The following is a 19,305-nucleotide window of genomic DNA, read 5'->3' as shown; positions in this document are numbered from 1 at the left end:
CTGTCTTCACAGAGACCTGGGTCAAATTGCCCCTGGTCCCACTTGGTTAAAAGGTGGTTGCTGGGGTCTGGAGCCTCTAGAAGGTGGGAGTGCCCCTCAGGGATGGGCCCAAACTGGTGCGCAGGGTTGTCGGGGTGCTGGTCTCATGCTGTAGCTCCTGCAGTTGAACGAGGCCAGTAAGCAGTACACCAAGCTGGAGGAGCGAATGGAATACATACGGTCACTCCATGAACTCATCCGCAACCATTTCAGCCTCTTTAATGCAGAGAATGAGGCGCTGGATGTCTCGGTGAGAGGGCAGTTCCAGGAGTCCCCCATCCCTCTCACTCCCCCTTCCGCACAGCTACATCTACTTGACTGCCCTCTGCTTGCCCCATAGCTTCTGGATGTGTGGGAGGCATTTCAGTTTGAGAAAAGCCAGGCGTCAGAGTTCCTGCTCAGCAAGCAACATGCCATTGTGCCCAAGCTGCAACAGCTGATAGCGGCAGCATTGGCAGAGCTGGAAGGCCTGATTGAGAAGGCCCTGTCAGGTCCCTTCATGGACCCTGCACAAGAGCAGAGGAGCACTGAGCGCCAGCTCATCTCCCTGGAGCGTCAGTTCCAGAACACAGTCAACCACCTCACTGAACTGCACCGTGCCTATGCCGTCTTTACTGGTACTGAGGATCCCCGCCCCTCCACCATCACCCTGTAATAGACCCTCCAAATGAGATAAGGGTTGGGACTCAGGATCCTGTGTCCTGTGTGAGCCTAAGTCAGTCTCAGGAATCACATACCTTCATTAGTCTCTTTTATAGATGAAAATTGCAGGACGAAATCTTTACATTGGCTATGTCGAGTGTTGTGCTTAGGGTGGGGAGATGAGGCTCACAGTCTGGTAGGGAAGACAAATAGGTGAATGTTCCATTAGGATGTGATGGGGTCAGAGGGCTAAAAGCCTGTGCAGGAGAAATGTAAGGGTGTCCTCTTGGTAGTACTTAGCCTTTGGGTAGCCCTGTTCAACCCAGTCCTGCATCAGGTAGCAGGTCCCATATAAAAATAGGTCTTAATGCTCCATAGCCACTGCTTCTAGCCAGTGTAGTGTAGAGAGGCAGCTGCTGAGGGCCTCACTAGCCCACAGGAGGAGACTAGGACAGATCTATTGGTCTTAGCCCTTCTGTACAGTGGCGCAGCTAGGCACGTTTCCTTCTGCACGTAAAGAACTTTATGGGCTCAAGTTTCTTTTCTCAGATGCAGTCACTTCTATCAGTCACTTCTCTTCCTGGGTAGGGCACATTGCTTCTGAGTTGCCTCTTGGCCAGCCACCAACTATTAACATCTCTGCCCATGCCATGTTAACAAAAAGACTGTACACTTCAAAAATATCAAAAGACAAACGCTGTGAGGAATGTTCCAGATTAAAGGAAGTTAAAGAGACATGACAAGTAAATGTGGTACTTGACGCTAGACTGGATGCTGTACTCGAGGGGAAAAAATGCCATACAGGGCGTTATTAGGTCAACTGACAAAACTGGAATATGGACAGTAGATTAGATAAAAAGTATTGTATCACTGTAGTACAGTCATGTGCCACATAACAATATTTCACTCGGTGACAGACTGCATATATGATGATGGTCCCATAAGATTAGTACCATACAGCCTAGGTGTGTAGTTAGCTATACCATCTAGGCTTGTGTGTGTTCACTCTGTGATGTTCACACAACGACGAAATCTCCTGATGACGCATTGCTCAGATTGTATCCCTGTCGTTAAGTGATGCACGACTGTAAATGAAGTTGATAATTATACTATAGTTATAGAAGATAATATGCCTATTCTTAGGAAACACACACTTGAGTATTTGGGAGTAAAAGGCCATGATCTATGTAACTTACCCTTAAATAGTTCAGAAAAGAATTTTGTGTTTGTGTATGTATACACATGCCCATACACACATAGAATGTGTAAACACAAAAAGAAAATAGGTGAAGTGTTACAAAAGGTGAATCTAGATCAAAGGTATATAGGTATTCTTTTTACTATTTTTTCTTGCAACTTTAAAAAATTTGAAGTCATTTCCAAATAAAAAGTTCTAAAATGCAGTGGGATTTACTGAGGAGATACCACAGCAAATGTCCATCAGAGGACATTTGCTCTTAATCCTCAAGTTTGGCTTTATCTTCTCATGTGTCTGGAGATAGGTCTGCTCCTTCTTACACAGAAAGTTCTTTACTTGTCCATTATTTGATGTTAAGATAGCTACTATCAAAGATAGAGGTCTCTAGCTGGATCTTTTGAGTTCAGACAAAGGAAGATTGAAAGAGTTCGTATTTCACTGTCATTTTTTTTTGTCAGATCAGAGCTCTGATAGTCTAGTGATTGTCAGTCTTTTAATATTCTGAGCTCTCCATGATGGATGACACTTAGACACGTGAGATGCATGATTCCCAGCATTTGGGTGTAACTTCATCCCTTTATCTCACTCCAGAAAATATACTAGAATTCAGGTGAATGAGAATTACAATTTTGTTGCAATATCCTTCAATCTGGTCTGATGTCTTTTAAGTAAATTGAAAGCCTCAGTATTATAAATTATTATTAATTGCAAATTACTTTTGACACATATCTCACAACTGAATATAAATTGTTGGTTAAGAACTAATGCAGTAGCTTGTGAGTTGAAAGGAGGGAATGATGATCAGAGGCAAACATGACAGGGGGCGTCACCATTTGCCCCTGATGGTCCTCCCTGTGGGCTCGATCTTTTTCCGTGTGCATCTCACTGAACTCATCTGTGCAACATGTATTCGCTGAGTGCCTACTGTGCACCAGGCTTGAGGTGTATCAGTGGACAAAACAAAACCCCTGCCCTCATGGACCCAACATCTTAGTTGGGAGAGAAAGACAACAAATAGTAAACATAAAATATAACCAAATTATGGAGTATGTGAAAGAGTGATAAGTGGTATAGAAAAAAAAAAAACAGGGCAGGGTAGGAGGGATCAGGAATACCAGGGAAGGTAGATAGTAGTTTTTAATAGGGTAGGCTGCATAGGCCCACATAGGAATGTGATGTTTGAGTAAGGACTTGAATTTGGTGAGGGAGTGAGCCATGTGGTTCTCTGAGGAAAGTGTTCCAGAAAGAATGAACCAGTCAAAGGCCCTTAGCAGGAAGGGGCATGCCTAATATGTCTGAGCAACAGTGAAGAGTCTGGTGTGGCCGGAGTGTATGGAGTGAAATGGAGGCTAACAGAAGAGGAGCCCTGCCCTTTCACTGCCATCACATTTTCCCAGATTTTCTTTCCTTGGAATAACTGTCCCTTGGATTGTCCCCACTCCATTGTTGTACTGAACAATTTTGGACTCCCCCAACTCTGACACTCTCAGGAACCCCTCTTCTGTCATTATGGGCTCCTGACAGACCATTCCCATCATGTTCCTCCTCCCATGCTGCCACACATAGCCCCAGCCTCAGCCAGCCCTGTCCCACAGGGGATGAGAGTCCTTTGTCCTTGCCAACCTGTGGGACCCGTCCTATCGTGCATCAGCAGCGCATCTGGCACCTGTACCGAGTCATCTCTGAAAACATCAGTGAATGGAAGTGCATGGCTTTTGCCAAGGTGCTGACACCCTTCCTTGCAGCTCCTGCCTGGGAGTGGAGCGTCTGTGGGGGGTAGGGGGGAGTGATGGGAAGGGTCTCCAGCTGACAAAGAATACTTCTCCCTACAGTTCAGCCTGGCTATGGCCCAGGAGAAGACAGATGGCTGGCTGACAGAGGCGGCCCGGATGAGTGCAACCCTGGGGCTGCACAGCCCGGTTCTGCAGCGCTGCATGCGCATGCTGGAGGAGTTTCGCAGTTACCTGCCATTGCTTACCAAGCTGGGCAGCCTCCAGCTGCAGAACCTCAACTTCCAAGGCTTCCTTCGAGGTATGTTTGGGTAGACTCAGAAGGAGGGGAAGGAGGGACATAGGCGTTAGAATATGGCAACAGCTCAGTTCCCCACTGCTCCTCTTCAAAATACCTTTCTTCCCTGGGTTGCTCCCTGCCCTCCCCCACGTACCATAACTGCCTTTCCCCCACAGACACAAACATTTCTAGCCTCTCACTACCACATGGGTCCTCTCTGCTGACCTGGGCTGGGCTCTGCACTGTGTTCTGGACTTTAGGTTCTGGGCTCTCAGCTCTGTGTTGTGCTTTGAGGTCTGCTGTGTGGGAGCTGGGCTGGGCTCTGGGTCCAGGTCTGGCCTCTGAGATAGGGGCTGGACTCTGTCATATACCAGGTGTTGCTCTGACTTGTCCCCTCTACCTCCAGCCTTAGGGCTCGGCAGTCTCTACAGCATAGAACTCCTAACACTGGGTCAGCTGCTCAATTGTCCTCTACTGGAGTTTGCAGATCGAATCAATCAGGTGGGGTCTACTGGAGGGAGGGAAGTGGTCAGGCCTAGGACCTGTTTGCTGAGCTCTAGTAGAGCCAGTTAAGGCCCAGCATCCCCTTGAGACAAGAGGGTAGTAGATATTGGCTTGTGGGTGGGTGGTTGAGAACGCTGGCCTGCCTGGAGGGTATGGGGGTCTGATGGGTGGTTCCAGACTTTCTGTGACTGAGAGTATGCACCCCCCTAGTGGAAGGAAGTGGGTGGCTGCCCTGAAGTTGTGGGCACACAGGATGATAGATGTCCCCCAACACTTACCCTGTCCCCAAAGCATCAGCTGATTGATAGACTGTCCGCTCAGCTAGAGCCTTGAAAAAGAGTGGGTTTCAAGGCAGCAATCCTAGGTCAAAGTGTGCTGCCAAATGGCCTGTCTTTGAAGCCCGATGGTCGCACTCTTCATCCCTGAGATATCCATTCACCTGAGCCCTGGCTCTTGAGTCCCAGCTCCAAGGCTATCCCCTAAGCCATTACTAGGTCCTGGGTCCTAAGACCTGGCTGTTTCAGATCTGGCAGTGTGAAAACGAACGAATTCATGCCCAAGAGACCCTACAGCGGCTGCAGCGGGTCTGGGAATTGCGCCAGCTGCGACTGCTCAACTTCATCCTGCGTGTGCCTTATGAGCCCCCAGCCTTGGAGCGCTCCAAGAAGCAAATGTTGCGCAGCACCCAATGGGAGGTGGTGGACAAGGATAGTGGCACCTTCATCCTTTCAGGTGAGACCCAGATGTTGTGGCTCAAAGCCTCCTGTGGGGGGCCATATTCATCCACCATATCCACCAAGCCCTGCTGGATATGGCTTCTCCAACCAGGGTCCCATTCTTACTGTACAGCCTGAGACATCAGTCTATTCTGAGATAGTGTCTTCCATGTAGTTTCTGTACAGTCTAAATCTTGTGAGCTCCCCACACCCTCCCTCCCACCCAATGCTTGGCCTCTTCAGCATAGGTCCTTCCCTTTCTGGGTGTGCTAAGAAATTCCTCATGGTCACATCTCTCCACCTTTCAATGCTCTGTCCTCTAGATTGCACCCTGCTGTCTGACCTTTTGCCCCACTCATTCATTCTTTTTTTCTTCCCTCAACAAACTCATCTGCCTCCTCTGAACCAAACACAGGAGACCCTGAGATTTACAAACAGGAGTCCTGTCACTCGGGAGCTCCCAGTCTAATAGAACTGAGATAGGTAAATGATGGAGCACTTGTTCAGGGCAGTGGAATCTCAGAAAGATGACCAGCTTCAAAGGACTAGGAGAGTCAGAGAAATCTTCCTTTCCTGTAGATAGAGACCTCATACTGATTTCTGAAGGAGCAGGAGTTTGCCATACGTGCAAGGGAGAAGAGCATGCTAGGCAGAGGGAACAGCATATGTACATGTGCCCAACATGGTATAGCTAGGGAATTGCCAGTAGAGGAGAAATTCTCTCACCCAACACAATTGAAACCCAACTGGGAAATTAAAAACTTTAGTTAAAGAGGGAAATCATAAAATAGGATGCATACATGGCTTAAAATTTTTGTTTTAGCATAAAACATATAAATGTAAATTTATTTACTAACCTTTTAACCTAAGGACAAGAGCTTTTGTCCTTTGATTTGCAGTTAACTGGTAGAAGTTCCCCATTGCCTTTCTTGCATTAATTCATTGTCTACAGTTTCCACTTTGAGTTTCTATAAAGTTGAGTAGTGACATGAAGACACCTGTGAAGTTACCTGAGTCCAGAACTTTTTTATATTTTTATTATAATTTCCCGATTTTTAAAAATTGACCTAGTTTAATATCATGTTTTTATCAACTCACCTTTATTAAAGCCTTCTAATGTTTCTGTAGAACCAGCAACTCTTTCCCAACCCATATTTCATTGGTTAACAAAATATTAGATTAAATTCTGTAATTAAAATTATAACTCACATAAACGGGTTTGCAAACACACTGGTTCTTGGTGAGAATACAGTTCAACTAGTGGAAGAAAAAATATTTGGGTCTTCCAGAGAATAGCTTGAGATCTGTGAGTTTCAGTGTATTTTGGGTATTGGTCACCCCTGTCCTTGACCCATCTGACTGCCAGCTGAGCTCAGTTCAGGTGGAACCCACTCTTCCTTAGATTGCAGCAGCCTGCAGGATTCTATTCAGGAAAGTCTTCAGGTGTTGTTCAAGATCTTGGCCACCCAAAAGTCAGGAGACTTATACAAAATAGCTTTGGAGTGGATGACCATTATGCATGGCCTGGGTGAGTACACGCCTCTTGCTGGACTGATGGGTGGGACCTGACGTGGGATGGCCCAGAGGGATGGTGTGAGAGGTGGAGATTGGGTGGGGAGGATCGGAAGGACACAATGAGGACCTCCTTGAGGGCTGCTTCTTGGGGTAACATGACCAGGTCTTTATTTATAGTGAAAATTTTCTCCCCTCCAAGCAAGGTCCCTGAGTCCTGCTGAGCAGAGTATTTTGGGGTGGGGCCCCTGAGAGGTCAGAAGCAGGCTGGACCCCCTTGCAGAAGCTAGAACCCTAGTCTCCCTCCAGTGTTTCTTTCCTCTGGCTGCTCACACAGGTGCCCTGCTGGAAGTGTGGGTGACTTTCCAGCAGAAGTGGATTTTTCTGAGTAAAGTTGTACATGAGATGAAGATCCAGTTTCCTAGTTCGGACCTGGTAGGAAAGGAGGGTGAGGCAGGGTAGACAAGGGCTACTGAAGAACGGGGCTCAGGGTGGGAGGGGGAGCTTCCTCTTCACATCTGCGTTCACTTTTCCCCTCTCCCTCACCACAGAACTTCCGCTTCAAGGCCATCGATGATCAGTATCGGACCCTGATGCAGATCTCTGTAGCTGATCCCCTGGTTCTGTCACTTATAGTGCCCAGTGCCAAGCGGAGCCCTCATTTCCAAGGCCAGCAGCTGCAACAGCTGCTGCAGAAAGGCTCAGTAGAGTTGGAGGGCATGATTATGGCTCTGGAGAGCGTGCTCTATGGGGTACGTGCTCACTTCCCCCGCCTCTTCTTTCTCAGTGACAGTGAGCTGGTGGCCCTGCTGGCTGCCCCACTGGAGTCATATGAGGCCCAGCTATGGGTACGACGCTGCTTTCCTCATGTGCATGCTGTGAGCTTCAAGTCCAGCCCAACTGGTAAAAACATGGTGGATGACCGGGAGTCAAGCCCAAGCACACAGACTCAGGTGGAGGGACTTTCAGTGCTAGGGGCAGGTGGGGAGGAGGTGAAGCTACAGGGGTCCCTTCCTCTGCATCCAGATCTCCCCAAGTGGCTAGCCTCTCTGGAGAAGTGTCTGCGTTTGGCACTAGTACACATGCTGCAGGACTGTGTGGCTGCCCGTCTTGCTCTGGGCCCATCCCTAGACAAGGCCTTCACGCAGCTGCCTCAGCAAAGCCAGTTGTCCCTGCAACCATATGTCCACCACTGGCTGGATTTAGTCCAGGCCTTCCCATGGCAGTGTGTGCTGGTGGCAGAGGAGGTGGTATGGCGAGCCAAGATGGAGGAGGCTCTGCTTGAGGAGAGGACCCTAGCCATGGTCAACATGCAGGTGCGCAAGCTTGAGGTACTGGTGCATTTTGTACGGGCCCAAAGGGCCTCCCAGGGTGGGCAGCCCCTGCCCTCTGTCCGCCAGACCAGCCTGCTCAGTGCCCTGCTGGTCATGGCAGTGACTCACCGGGATATTGCACAGCTGCTTCAGAAGCACCAGGTCAGTGATCTGATGGACTTTCACTGGGCCCGCCAACTCAAGTACCACCTGGGTTCACCTCACACCCCACGCCAGAGTCCCCTGCAGAGTCTCAAGACTAGTGCATCTACTGAGACTTCTCTGTCACCAGCTGCATGCTGGATAGATGTGCTGGGCCGGTCCTTTCTGTACAATTATGAGTACTTGGGTCCCAGACTGGGGTCTCTACCCAGCCTGCTGCCTGAGCGGCCAGCCCTGGTGCTGTTATTGGCCTTGGAGGAGGTGGCCTGTGGGACCCTACTGGGCCCTGATGGTGTGGGCAAGGCAGCAATGGTGCAGAGCCTGGCACAGGCCCTGGGGCGCCAGCTGGTGGTGATGCCCTGCTTGCCCCACATAGAGGCCCAAAGCTTGAGTAACTACCTAAATGGTGCCCTGCAGGGTGGTGCCTGGCTGCTGTTGCAGGCAGCCCAGCACCTGCCCGTTGGCTTGCTCTCTGCCCTGGGCCAGCGCCTGGCCGAACTCCACCACCTCTATGCCCCACTGTATCAGGAGGCTTCCCGAAACACCAGCACTGTTGACCCCACCCCCTTCCAGCTCCTTGGCAGTGGCTTCTTTGAGAAACATCACGTGTCCATGCGCCTTGGCTATGGCTGTCTCCTGACACTGCGTGCCCTGAGCCCTGCTGTGCCTGCTAACCTGCACCTGCTACTGCGGCCTGTGGCATTGACACTGCCTGACTTGCAGCAAGTAGCAGAGCTGACCCTACTGGGTGCCGGGATGCGGGATGCCTCCCACATGGCTACCCGCCTATCCAAATTCTTCTCCCTAGAGCGTGAGCTTGTGCCTGGGCCCCTGCCCTGCCGCTTGCCAGTGCTCAAACAGGTACTAGAAGACATGATACAGGCTCTAAATGTGACCAAGGAGGAACCCAAGTCTCAGAAGCCGCACAGCCTAGCTGCCATTGAGGAGGCCGCCCTAGTGCGTGCCCTGCTACACTCACCACTATTCAGCATCCTCAATGGGGTGCACCTGCATAACCTCCGAGAACTGCTCTGTGGGCTGTTCCCTAGTGCCACCCAGGTGCTGGCAGAGCCTATGACCCACAGGCTGAGGAAGCCACTGCTGGTGGAAGAATTGCGGCAGGCAGGCCTGCATCCCAGCCCTGATATTTTGGGGTCCCTCGAGCAGCTGAGCCAGGCCCTGGGCCGGGCCTCGGGCATTTTGCTCCTGGGCCCTGCAGGCAGTGGCAAGACCACTTGTTGGCAGAGCTTATTTAAGATCCAGAATCGGCTGGCAGTCATGGAGGATGCCTCAACCCATGGCTGCCAGCATGTGGAAATTACTCACCTGTATCCCAGTGTCCTCAGCCCCCAGGAGTTCCTGGGATGGCTAGAGGGCTCCTACTGGCACCACGGCATCTTCCCCAGACTGCTTCGTGCAGCCTCTCAGAGTAAGACTGTGGGCCCAAAGGGGCAGGCACAGGAATCGGTGGGGATCCAGCACTGGATAATATGTGATGGGGCCTCCAGTGCTGCTTGGCTGGACTCTATCACTTGCCTCCTAGGTGAACCCCCCCAGCTTAGCCTCCCCAATGGTCAGCAGATAAAACGACCCCCTGATACTTTTCTCTTGATGGAGGTGGGAGATGCAACAGGGATGTCCCCCACAGTGGTGGGCCGTTGTGCCCTAGTCTGGTGTGGTGGGGAGCAGACTTGGCAGGGTATGCTTAGTGTCCTGATGGCAGCCCTGCCCCATGAGTACCGCCTGCGGCTCCAGACAGTCATTGAGCTCAACCGCTTAGCTGAAGTGCTGGTGCCTGCAACGTTCCGATTCCTCATCAGCCAGGGTGCCAGCTCTTTGCTGCAGGTACATGGGCAGCAGGCTGTTTGCCCAGGTGTGGCTGAAGTCACCAGCCTGGCCCGCATTTTGCGTTGTCTGCTTGACCCCCACCTGCATATAGATGAGGAGGAGACGGCACATATCCCAGGTGAAGGGAAGGGAAAGGGAAGGGCTGGTTTGAAAGAGATGGGGCTTTGAGGGAAGCTGGGATATAGCTGGAGCCGGGGGCGTGGGTTCTTGGGTGGACTTGGGCCTGGGGACTGAAAGTGAGAAGTAATAGAGCCAACCTCCACTCTCCTCCTCTACCCCCTGATTTTTCCTACTGGGTTTCCTGTTTTGGCCTTGGTGACCTTTGCAGAGGACCTCAGCTCTAATGATCCTGTGGCCCAAAGCTTGAAATCCTCAAAAAGCAGCTCTCTGAACCGGTCCCAGGTTGACAGCGATGATGTGCCTATTAAGCACAGGGAACACCTGCTGGCTATCAGCAGCTTTCTTTTTGCCTTGATCTGGGGCTTTGGAGCCCACCTTCCTTCCAGGTATCTATAGAGGTGGAGTGTGGGGGATGCAGAGGGCTGGTATGGACTGGCCCATGGGAGTCAAAACTCATGTGACATCACTGTCAGGGGAGGGTGAAGTTTGTGATGGTGTCACAAATGGAACTGTTATAGCTGTCTGACACTTTTGCGTGTGTGTCCATCTGAGCAGGCTCTGGCCCCTCTTTGATGTCTTCATAAGGGATTCTATTAGTTGCCTCCCTAACTACCCTGAGCCATCGCCCTCAGCTTTGGTGTTTGATCTACATGTATGCCCTGAAGATGGGACACTGGTCCCTTTCACTGGCCAATACCTGGGCAGCCGTGTCAAGGGAATTCCAGGCACCTTCCACCCTTCTCCCCAGGTGAGAGGACAGTAGGGCCGTAGCTGGGGTTGGGGCTCAAGGAGACATCCTGGAGGAGTCCATGTTCTAGGCTCAGCTGAGGCCTACCTGCTCCCATTCTTTGATATGTTTTCACAGTCACAAGAATACAGGAAGTGTTCTGCAAGTACAGCTTTCAGACAAGACCCCTAGACCTTACTTTCAGCTAGATTACCGTCCTAACTGGAGCTGCCACAGTAAGCCCTGCTCCTGTCCTGCAGACTGAACGGCTCTTATATGTGGTGGACCTGCTTTTGTCGGAGGGACACCCAGTGCTGCTGGCTGGAGAAGCAGCAACGGGGAAGTCAGCCTTTGTGGAGGTGCTAGTGGAGCCACATCATCCTTACACATACAGCCCCATCCACCCTGCCTTCAGTACCACCCACCTTCGCCTTCTACTAAGCCGAGGGGTCCAGGGCCAAGCACAAGCCAGTCTGTGGCCTGGGCGGCACGTGGATTCTAAAGGCTCCCTCCTCTTCCTGCTGGAGGATTTGCACCTGGCTGCTTCTGGTGAGGAGCTGGGGGGAGGGAAGAAAGGAGTCACTGTCATCTCTTGAGACTGTAAAATCCCCATCAATGTTCACTGACTCTCAAATAGACACCTATAGACCAAATTCAGTGTTCTATTCTTAATATCTTCTCATTCTGCAAATGCTCCATGAACAGTCTTACCCCTCTCATGGCCTCAGCCACCGTCTCTATGCTTTGACTGCTCAATCTTTATCTCCAACCCAGGCTTTTCTTCTAAGCACCAGACCTGTTTCTCCAACCATCTACTGTATATCTCCACCTTGTTGTCACGTTGGCACCTCAGATGCAACCCTGAACTCATCTCCTTCTCCCCCCTCCCCCAAACCTGCTACTATGTTTCCTGTTAGTAACTGGTACCACCATCCATCCAGTCACTTAAGCCAGAAATCTTATTGATATCTCCTCTCTCACCAATGTCCAGTCACTATGCCTTCTAAAGATCTCTCAAATCTTTCCACGTATTTTCATTTCATTTTCCCTGGTTCAGACGTCTAGTCATTACCTGGAACTTTGGCAAATGCTTTTGCAAGGTTCTTCGTGATGATGTTTTCTTCTCTAGCCTCTTACACTGTGTGCTCTAACTGGATTCACCTATGTACAATTTATTGAGTAGTACAATTATTAGTACAATTTATTGAGCACTGTGTGCTGCATGCTTTATCTGTGTCATATTTAGTGTTCATAGAATCCTAGTAACATGGAGATTTGTTATGATTATTTTAAAGATGAAGAAACTGAGAGATTTTTAACTTGCCCAAGACACTCTAGCCAGTAAGAACCAAGATTAAAATTCGAGTCTGTTTGCCCCAAAACCTGTAATTTTTTCTAACTATGTTATTTGACCTTCTCAGTGAATTTGCGCAAATAATCAGGATGTCAGTGGGTAATAGGAAGAGTAAATTCTGATCTTTGAATGCCAACCAAGAAGAGATTTCAACAGGAAGGCTGAAAACATTGCAAGCAATGTTGTAGAGTGACGTACATTATAGCTGGCAGTGTAAAAGGTGTCATTGAGGGACAGTCACCAAAACATCCAGTATAAAATAAAAAATTAATAGACATAACAAAACAAAAAACTGTGACCCCTATCAAGAGAAAATAGTCAACAAAAACTGACCCTGAGGTGGTCTGTAAGTTAAATTTAGCAGACAAATTTACAGCAGCTATAATAAAAGTATTCAAGTACTTAAAGGGAAATATGATCTTAATGAGTGAATATATAGGTAATCTCAGCAAATAAATGGAAACTACTAAAAATAACTCAAGGTGGGGCTGGCCCCATGGCCGAGTGGTTAAGTTCGCGTGCTCCGCTTCAGTGGCCTGGGGTTTTGCCAGTTTGAGTCCTGGATCCAGACATGGCACCGCTCATCAAGCCATGGTGAGGCAGCATCCCACATGCCACAATTAGAAGGACTGACAGCTAAAACTACACAACTGTGTACCGAGGCTTTGGGGAGAAAAAGGAAACATAAAATCTTTAAAAAAAACAATAAAAATACCTAAAGGGAAATTTTAGAACTGGAAAATATGATAACTGAAATGAAAAATTCACTGGATGGCTTAATAGAAGACTGGAGATGGCAAAAGAAAGAGTCAATGAAACCTGAAGCAAGAAAAATATTGACTATGAATAGTGGTTCCGTCTAACACACATATAATTGGAGTTCTAGAAGGAAAGGAGAGTGAGAACAGGGCAAAAAAATCTTTGAGGAAATAATGACTAAAAGTTCTTGGAAAATACTGACTTTCAGAGATAGAAAGCTCAGTTATTACCAAGTAAAACATTAAAAAGAAAACCACGCCTAAACACATCATAGTCAAACTTGCTGAAAATCAAAGAAAGGAAAACTTTGAAAATGGTCAGAGAAAAAAATGACGCATTATGTACAGATGAACAACATTAAGAATGATGGTTAACTTCTCATCAGAAACAACAGAGTCCAGGGGATAGTGGAACAACATCTTTAACGTACTAAAAGGCAAAAAAAGAACCCAAACCTGTCATCTTCAAATTCTTCATCCAGTGAAGATTACCCTTTATAAATGAGGAGGAAACAAAGGTATTTCAGATACTTGAAAGCTGAGAGAATTCACTGCTGCTGGAATTGCATTACAATAACTGCTAAAAGATGCTCTTCAGAAGGGAAATAATATGGAAACTCAGATCTACAGAAAAGAATGAAGAGCTTCAGAAATGGTAAATATGTGGGTACATATGAATATCTTTTTCATCTCTTAATTACCTTAAAAGATAGCTGATAGTTTAAAACAAAAATAATAACCTTGTTAGATGGAGTTGGTAATATAGGTAGAAGTAAAAAAAATTGGAACAGTAGTAAAAGGATAGAATGGGCAGCAGTGGGTAAAAGGAATTTTACTGTTGTAAGGTTCTTATGTTTGTGAAATGTGAAACAGGAAGTTGAGAAAGGTCAGGTGTGAAGTGTGAAGTGATAAAATATTACTTCTAAGTATTGATAAGTTAAGGAGGGATATTGTTAGCCCTAGGAAAATCACTGAACAGAGTATAGCTAAAAAGCCAATAAAGGAAATGCAATGGGATTAAAATATTTAGGTCATGCAAAAGGAAGTGGGAAATGAGCAACAGAGGAATAAAAAGAAGAGACAAATAGAAAACAAATAACAATATGATGGACTTTAAACCAACCATATCAATAATTACATTAAATGTAAATGGACTAAGTACTCCAAGTAGAAGGCCAACATTGTCAGACCAAGTGAAAAAGTAAGATCAAGCTATATGCTATCTAAAAGATGTGCTTTAAAATAAAACACAGATAGATGAAAAGTTTTAAAAAAGCAAAATATTTACCATACAAACAATATGCATAAGAAAGTTGGTGTAGCTATATTAATACCAAAGCCCTTCAAGACAAAGGTATTAGCAGAGCTAGAGAACTGAACATTTCATAATTAAAAGATTCAATTAATCAGAAAGACATAAAAGTCCTAAATGTGTATGCACCTGAAACAGAGCTTCAAAATTTGTAATGAAAAAGTGGATAGACACAAGGAAGAAATGGCAAGTCCAAGATTTAAAACGCCTCTCAGTAACTGATAGAACAAGGAGAGAGAAAACAAGCCTATAGATCTGAATAACACTATCAACTATATTGACGTTTACAGAACATCATACCCACAACTACAAAATGCACTTTATTTCAAGTGTACATAGAACACTCACCAAGATAGACCATAGACTGGGTTATGAATCAAGTGTCACAAATTTCAAAGGATTAAAATTACAGAATACTGGGGCTGGCCCCATGGCCGAGTGGTTAAGTTCGCGCGCTCCGCTGCAGGCAGCCCAGGGTTTTGTTGGTTCGAATCCTGAGTGCAGACATGGCACCGCTCATCAAACCACGCTGAGGCGGCGTCCCACATGCCACAACTAGAAGGACCCACAATGAAGAATATACAACTATGTACAGGGGGGCTTTGGGGGGAAAGAGGAAAAAAATGAAATCTTTAAATAAATAAATAGAATTACAGAATACTTACTCTGACTACAACAATAAAAATCAGTAACAATAAGATACCTAGAAAATGTCCAAATTCTTTGAAATTAAACAGCACTCTTCTAAATAACTCATGCATCAAAGAAGAAACTACAGGGAAAATTAGAAATATTTTGAACTGAATAATAATGAAAACAAAACATCAAAATTTGTGGGATGTAGCTAAAGCGGTGCTTAGAGAGAAGTTTATAGCTTTAAATGCCTACATCAGAAAAGAAGAAGGGTTTGGACTCAGTGATCTGAATTTTCAGCTTAAGAATCTAGAAAAAGAAGAGCAAGTTAAACCCAAAGTAATTAGAAGGAAATAAAGATCAGAGCAGAGATCAATGAAATAGAAAAACACACAAACAATAAAAAATATCAACAAAGGCAAAATTTGGTTCTTTAAAAAAGATAGATAAAATTAATCCCCGAGTTTCACAAATCAAGAAATGAAAAGAGAAAACAAATTATCAATATCAGGAATGAGAGAGGTTTTATCTTAAAGGTATTAAAAAGGATAACAAGGGAATATTGTGAAAAACTTTATACTAATACATTTATTAACTTAGATGAAATGGACAGATACTTTGACAAACACAACTTATTAAAACCTGACTCAAGGGGCCAGCCCGGTGGCATAGTGGTTAAGTTTGCATGTTCCACTTCGGCGGCCCAGGGTTTGCAGGTTTGGATTCTGGGCACAGACCTAGTGCTGCTCATCAAGCCATGCTGTGGCGACATCGCACATAAGATAGAGGAAGATTGGCCCAGATGTTAGCTCAGCAACAGTCTTCCTCAGCAAAAAGAGAAAGATTGGCAACAGATGTTAGTTCAGGGCCAATCTTCCTCACACACACAAAAAACAAAACAAAAAACAAAAAGCCTGGCTCAAGAAGAAAAAGAATAGAAAATGAATAGCCCTATATATCTATTAAAAGTTTGAATTCATAATGATAAACATTTCCAGTCCCAGATGGTTACACAGCTGAAGTCTATCGAGTATTTAAGGAAAAAATTGAAACTTACACTTTTCCAGAAAATGGAGTAAACAATTCCCAACTCACTTTGTCAGGCCACTGTAACTTTAATAACAAGCCCTGAAAAGACATTTCAAGAAAAGAAATTTTAGGTCATTTTTTTCTGTTAATATAAATGCAAAAATGAATCCTCGGGGCCGGCCTGGTGGCACAGCGGCTAAGAGAGCACGTTCTGCTTTGGCAGCCCCGGGCTTGCCGGTTCAGATCCTGGGTGCAGACGTGGCACAACATCAAATGGGGTATATCCCAGGAATGGAAAGTTGACTTAACATTCAAAAATCCATCAGTGTAATTCAAAACATTAACAGAATAAAGAGGAAAAAATGTAAGATCATCTCAATAGTTAAAGCATATGATAAAATTCAGTGCTATTCATAACTCTCAGCAAACTAAGAATAAAACGGAACTTTCCCAATTTGATGAAGGGCATCTATTAAGACCTACAGCTAATTGCATACTTAATAGTGAAATATTGAACACTTTCCCTAAGATCAGTCACAAGGCAAGAATGTCCATTCTCACTGCTTCTATTCAGTATTGCACCAGAGACCCAAATCAGTGCAATAAGATAAGGAAAAAAAGCCTTTAAAATTGGAAATGAGAAAGTAATACTGTCTCTACTGGCATGTAACATGATTTTCTACATAAGAATCCAAAGGAATCTACACACACAAAAAACTATAAAACTACTAAAATAAGTGAATTTAGCGGGGTCACAGGGTACAAAGTCAGTCTCTTGAAATCATTAGTATTTCTATACCTTCATAAAAAACAATTGGAAATCAAAATCTTAAAATATTTCTTAAAATATCACATAGGGGCCAGCCCAGTGGCACAGCAGTTAAGTTCACACGCTCTGCTTCAGCAGCCTGGGGTTCGCCAGTTCAGATCCTAGGTCCAGAGCCATGCACCACTTATCAAGCCATGTGGTGGCAGGTGCCCCACATATAAAGTAGAGGAAGATGGGCACAGATGTTAGCTCAGGGCTAATCTTCCTCAAAAAGAACAACAATAAAATATCATCTAGGGGCCGGCCTAGTGGTGCAGAGGTTAAGTGCGCACGTTCCGCTTTGGCGTCCTGGGATTTGCTGGTTTGAATCCCGGGTGCGGACATGGCACCACTTGGCAAGCCATGCTGTGGTAGGCGTCCCATATATAAAGTAGAGGAAGATGGGCACAGATGTTAGCTCAGGGCCAGTCTTCCTCAGCAAAAAGAGGAGGATTGGCAGCAGATGTTAGCTCAGGGCTATCTACCACACACACAAAAAATATCATCTAAAAGGTTAAAATATTTAGGAATAAACTTAATGAAAGATATACACTGAAAATTACTAAATATTGATAAGATAAAGGAGACAAATAAATGGAGAGATATACCATCTTCATGGATCAGAGGAGTCAATATTAAGGTGCTCATTCTCATCAAAGTGATCTATAGATTCAATGGAACGGAATCTAAATCTGAGCAGGCTTTTTTTGGTAGAAATTTACAGGCTTATTTTGAGACTTACGTGGAAATGCAAAAGACCTAGAAGAGCCAAAACAACTTTGAAAAAGAAAAAAAACGTTGGAGAGCTTACACTAGTGATTTCAAGACTTACTATACAGCTGTAGTAATCAAGAGAGTGTGGAATTGGTATAAGGACATGGATATACAAATAAATGGAATGGAACAGAGACTCTGCTATATGGCCATATATGGTCAATTGTTTTTCAACAAATGTGCCAAGATAATTCAATGGCGGAAAGGATAGTCTTTTCAATGAATGGGGCTGGAACAACTCAAGATCTGTGTGGGTGAAAAAGTGAACCTTGAATCCCGCTTCACAACATAGAGAAAAGTCAATTATTAATGGGTCACAGACCTAAATATAAAAGCTAAAACTGTAAAACTTTTTTTAAATGTTGGATAAAAGTCTGTGTAACCTGTCTTAGAGGCAGTGATTTCTTTCTTTCTTTCTTTCTTTTTTTTTTAAAGATTGGCACCTGGGCTAACAACTGTTGCCAATCTTTTTTTTTTCTGCTTTATCCCCCCAACCTCCCCCACCGCCCCCCCGTACACAGTTGTATATCTTAGTTGCACGTCCTTCTAGTTGTGGGATGTGGGACTCCGCCTCAACGTGGCCTGACGAGCGGTGCCATGTCCGCGCCCAGGATCCGAACCCTGGGCTGCCACAGTAGAGCGCGCAAACTTAACCACTCGGCCACGGAGCCGGCCCCAGAGGCAGTGATTTCTTAAGACACAAAAATTAGATTTTACCAAAACTAAAAACGTATGCCCCTCAAAAGATGCCATTAAGAAAATGAATAAAATAAGCCACAGACAGAAAAGTACTCATGATACATATATCTGACAAAGGACTTATACCCAGAATACATAAAAGTTCTTAGAACTCAGTAAGAACAAATTCCATTTTTAAACAATGGACAAAAGACTTGAACAGATACTTCACAAAGAAAAACGTATGAATGGCCAAAAGCGCATGAAAAGATGCTTGATATTAGTAGGCATCAGTGAACTGCAAATTAAAACCACCGTGAGATAGTACTTCACACCTACGAGAAAGACTATGATTAGAAAGACCGATAATAAGTGTTTGTGAAGTGTGGAGCAACTGAAACTCTCACACTTTGCTGGTTGGATTGTAAAATGATACAACCACTATGAAAAAAAAGTGTGGTGGTTTCTTATCAAATTAAATATATACTTACCATGTGACCCAGCAATTCTACTGATAGGTATTTACCCAAGAGAAATGAAAGTACCTGTATGTTCTCAAATAAACTTATACATAAATGTTCATAGCAGCATTATTCTGAATAGTCAAAACCTGGAAACAACCTAAATGTCCATCAGTGTGTCAATGGATCTACAAATTGTGGTATTTTTATAATGGGATACTACTCAGCAATGAAATGGAACACACTACTGATACACGCAAAACATGGATGAATCTCAGAATCATGCTGAGTGAAAGAAGCCAGACATAGTAAACTACATACCGTATAATTCCCTTTATATGACGCTCTGGGACAGGCAAAGCTAATCTATAGTGATAGAAGTTGAATCAGATAAAAATTCCTAGGATGGTGTGGTAGGGGATTGACTGCAAAGGGGCATGAGGAACTTCCTGGGGTGACAAAAATGTTCTAAATATCATTAGGGTGGTGGTTACACAGGTACGTAACGTACACTTGTCAAAACTCATTGAACTGTATATTTAAAATGTGTACATTTTATTTTATATAAATCATGTCTTACTAAAGCTGACTTTATAAAGGTGAGCATGTGATATAATTCCACTCTCTCTAACTGTGATGATTGCACTTTCCCCCCGATTGTAGTCAGATCAGGTTTCCATCCATCTTAGCTTCCAAACGTTCCATTC

At 45.4% G+C, this 19,305-nt stretch overlaps 2 protein-coding genes across 2 annotated transcripts in view; one reads left to right on the top strand and one right to left on the bottom strand.

Moving 5' to 3' along the window:
- DNHD1 (dynein heavy chain domain 1) overlaps positions 1-19,305 on the top strand; it is a 67,097-nt gene that overhangs the window by 29,769 nt on the left and 18,023 nt on the right. The window contains 11 exon segments of the mRNA XM_046637944.1: positions 164-656; positions 3,475-3,602; positions 3,712-3,910; positions 4,296-4,390; positions 4,918-5,125; positions 6,512-6,637; positions 6,959-7,056; positions 7,173-10,062; positions 10,273-10,450; positions 10,620-10,812; positions 11,052-11,340. Coding sequence (XP_046493900.1) covers positions 164-656; positions 3,475-3,602; positions 3,712-3,910; positions 4,296-4,390; positions 4,918-5,125; positions 6,512-6,637; positions 6,959-7,056; positions 7,173-10,062; positions 10,273-10,450; positions 10,620-10,812; positions 11,052-11,340 — 4,897 coding nt within the window.
- Positions 15,933-19,305, bottom strand: part of RRP8 (ribosomal RNA processing 8) — a 45,355-nt gene continuing 41,982 nt past the window's right edge. Inside the window, exon 8 of the mRNA XM_046637936.1 lies at positions 15,933-15,976. Within this exon, the coding sequence (XP_046493892.1) occupies positions 15,948-15,976 (29 nt within the window). The 3' untranslated portion in view covers positions 15,933-15,947. The remainder of the gene's footprint in view (positions 15,977-19,305) is intronic.

The sequence above is a fragment of the Equus quagga genome, chromosome 14 (genome assembly GCF_021613505.1).
Source record: "Equus quagga isolate Etosha38 chromosome 14, UCLA_HA_Equagga_1.0, whole genome shotgun sequence".
NCBI lineage: Eukaryota > Metazoa > Chordata > Mammalia > Perissodactyla > Equidae > Equus > Equus quagga.
The sequence above is the reverse complement of the archived record's forward strand: the minus strand, read 5'-3'. Positions and strand labels throughout refer to the sequence as shown.